The 2554-nt window shown below is 27.6% G+C and overlaps 1 protein-coding gene across 1 annotated transcript in view; it reads left to right on the top strand.

Annotated features, from left to right (window-relative positions):
• The window catches only part of ABCD (ATP binding cassette subfamily D), a 155855-nt gene that overhangs the window by 151531 nt on the left and 1770 nt on the right, over positions 1-2554 (top strand). The window contains exon 10 of the mRNA XM_014429905.3: positions 1790-1856. Coding sequence (XP_014285391.1) covers positions 1790-1856 — 67 coding nt within the window. The remainder of the gene's footprint in view (positions 1-1789; positions 1857-2554) is intronic.

Raw genomic sequence — 2554 nt, 5'->3', positions numbered from 1 at the left:
GTTTCGCCCCACGTTGCAGGGCTTCATCAGGGCTGTTTTGACGGCGGTCAAAAACAAAGCTTTGTTTTTGACCGCCGTCAAAACAGCCCTGCAACGTGGGGCAAAACGTTGGCTCAATAAAATAGTATAATTATCTACTATTTGAGTTATTTTTTACCGCACCCGGACCATATTCCATTAAAAAAAAAATAAACGAATTTGAATTACACGTAATTGACTGTTTTGAAATTTGAGTGACGAATTAGTGGACTTTATTGCTGGATTCAAATAACTGAACAAAGGAACAAAAATAACTATACATCATATTTTCAAGAAAGAGCTTTAACCAGAATAATAAAACTAAATATACAAAACAAAAAGATAGAAATTAAATTTGGCCAAAACTAAGATTTTCTTTATTATAATGTTGAGGTGAAAAAAACTTTCATTTAGAATATTATCACTATTCTATATTTGTTGTACTACCTTCGGGTTTCCCTGAATATTCATGTACAATTACAATTACAATTACAATGTATACAATTACAACCTTATAATCTCTTTTACCTCATGTTGTCAAATGCATATATTTCTTTTTTTTATATATTGTAATATATACACATAAATTAAAATTTACAATATAACATTATTTTAGAACATAACTACAGAGGTGTTTTGGTTGAACATTAGCCGTAAACTTTGTTGCCTTGCTTTCTCCAGAGCTGAATCTTTGAATTAGTATTAAAGAGCAGGGAGATGTCTTAACAATTTATTTATTTTGGTTAACTTTAAGCAAGCATTTGCTCGTTTCATTCATTGATAAAATATACAGTGCATTGATCTTTATGTGAATTCACAAGGTATAATATTGTTGGTAGCTAAAAAATAATACTTAGAATAAAACTGTGCTACTTAATAACATTTTATTATTGGATAACGTGAAAATTAAATGAATCCTCTCTTAACCAATAAACTGCATTCTTATTAATAAGATTCTTATTATCAATATTAATAACACTAAGAGAGGTTACAATCTCCGAAAACCTTGTTATTACAAAGTAATATTACATGTTATTACAAATTGTTTAAACTAAAACTATTCAACAATATTATACACAAGTATAAAGAATATAGTTAGAGGCTGAAGAATTTTGTTGGCAATTTTCTGTTAGGAGAACATACCATGTGTCCAATGGATTGTGATACCATGCAGTATGGTAATGGTTGCCACAGGACTGTAGTAGTTTTTTAGATCAGCGGTTCCCGGATACTACTTTCTCAAAACATTACAAAAAAAACAATAAATAAAACACATTAAAATTAACATAGCAAATATACAGTGCATTCTAGCATTTACTTTACACTATTTTTTTCCTACATATTTTAACCGCTCTAAGGATAATTATGCTGATATTTTTATTTTATTTCTCATCTCAATAAGGATACCATGAAATGTTTTTAGTCCAAAAAAGGTGCTGCTAAATATTTTTGGTCCAAGTAGGGTGCTTTGGCCAACAAAATGTTGGGAACCGCTGTTTTAAATAACTGACTTCATCCCCACTACAAGCCCATAATTCATTTTTCAAATTGTTTAAATAATTCAGTGCTTTATATATTATATTGGCTTATTCTATTACAACAAAATTATACATTTTGTTTTCTATCCATTATAAGCCAGATCTTAATTCATTTATCTCTTGAAATTTTATATGTTAATAATTTATTGACCGTTGATATGGTAACAGTACTTGCTGACCCTTTATGGATTCAAGTGGTACAGATTTAATTTTAATAATTAATTTTTTTTCAGGAAATTCCATGATCAAATCCTACAATTTGATGGGCAAGGAGGTTGGGAATTAAAAGAAATTCCAAAGGTATTTCATATAATATTATAGTTTATATAGGTTGTTGATAAGATAGTCATTAGTGTTAAGTAATCTAAAATTAAAAGTTTTAAAAATTAATGAAATTGTGACAGAATAGGGTGATTTGACTTGTTATTAATGACCTGAACAGAATAGCCTGCAAAACATTTTTAAATAATTAAATAATATGTGAAGTATAAATTTATATTTAAGGTTGTCCTTGAGGATGGCCTAAACGTTGGACTGTTGATGATATAATTAAGAGTGTTGGGATTTATTATGGATACCAACTGATTTATTTAAACAATAAATACCAGTCTCAAGAAACTGAAAAGATTATATATAGAATACTATTATTTTAAAGGGACAAGTTTGGCAAAATGATTTATTTAAATAATAGTTTAATTGACAACAAATTTTTTTTTTTTTTTATTTATAAAATATCACTGCTTATTTTTAAATTAAATATCGATCATCTTATTTTTGAACTTATTATAAATTACTGATTGGAGAAGATGGTCGGGGGGTGCGGTCAGCAAAGAAACAACATAAATATACAAAAAACATTTATTTATGCTGACGTTTCGACCTGATTTTCAGATCTTCATCAGGGCTATAAAAACAAAAAAGACAACCATCATTAGAGAGAAAAAAAAATATAAATAAAAATAAAATAGATAAAACTATATATATAAATAAAATAATAA

Source organism: Halyomorpha halys, unplaced genomic scaffold (genome assembly GCF_000696795.3).
Source record: "Halyomorpha halys isolate HHAL.00 unplaced genomic scaffold, Hhal_1.1 Scaffold835.1, whole genome shotgun sequence".
NCBI lineage: Eukaryota > Metazoa > Arthropoda > Insecta > Hemiptera > Pentatomidae > Halyomorpha > Halyomorpha halys.
Note: the sequence above shows the minus strand (reverse complement) of the source record. Positions and strands in the feature narration are given on the sequence as shown.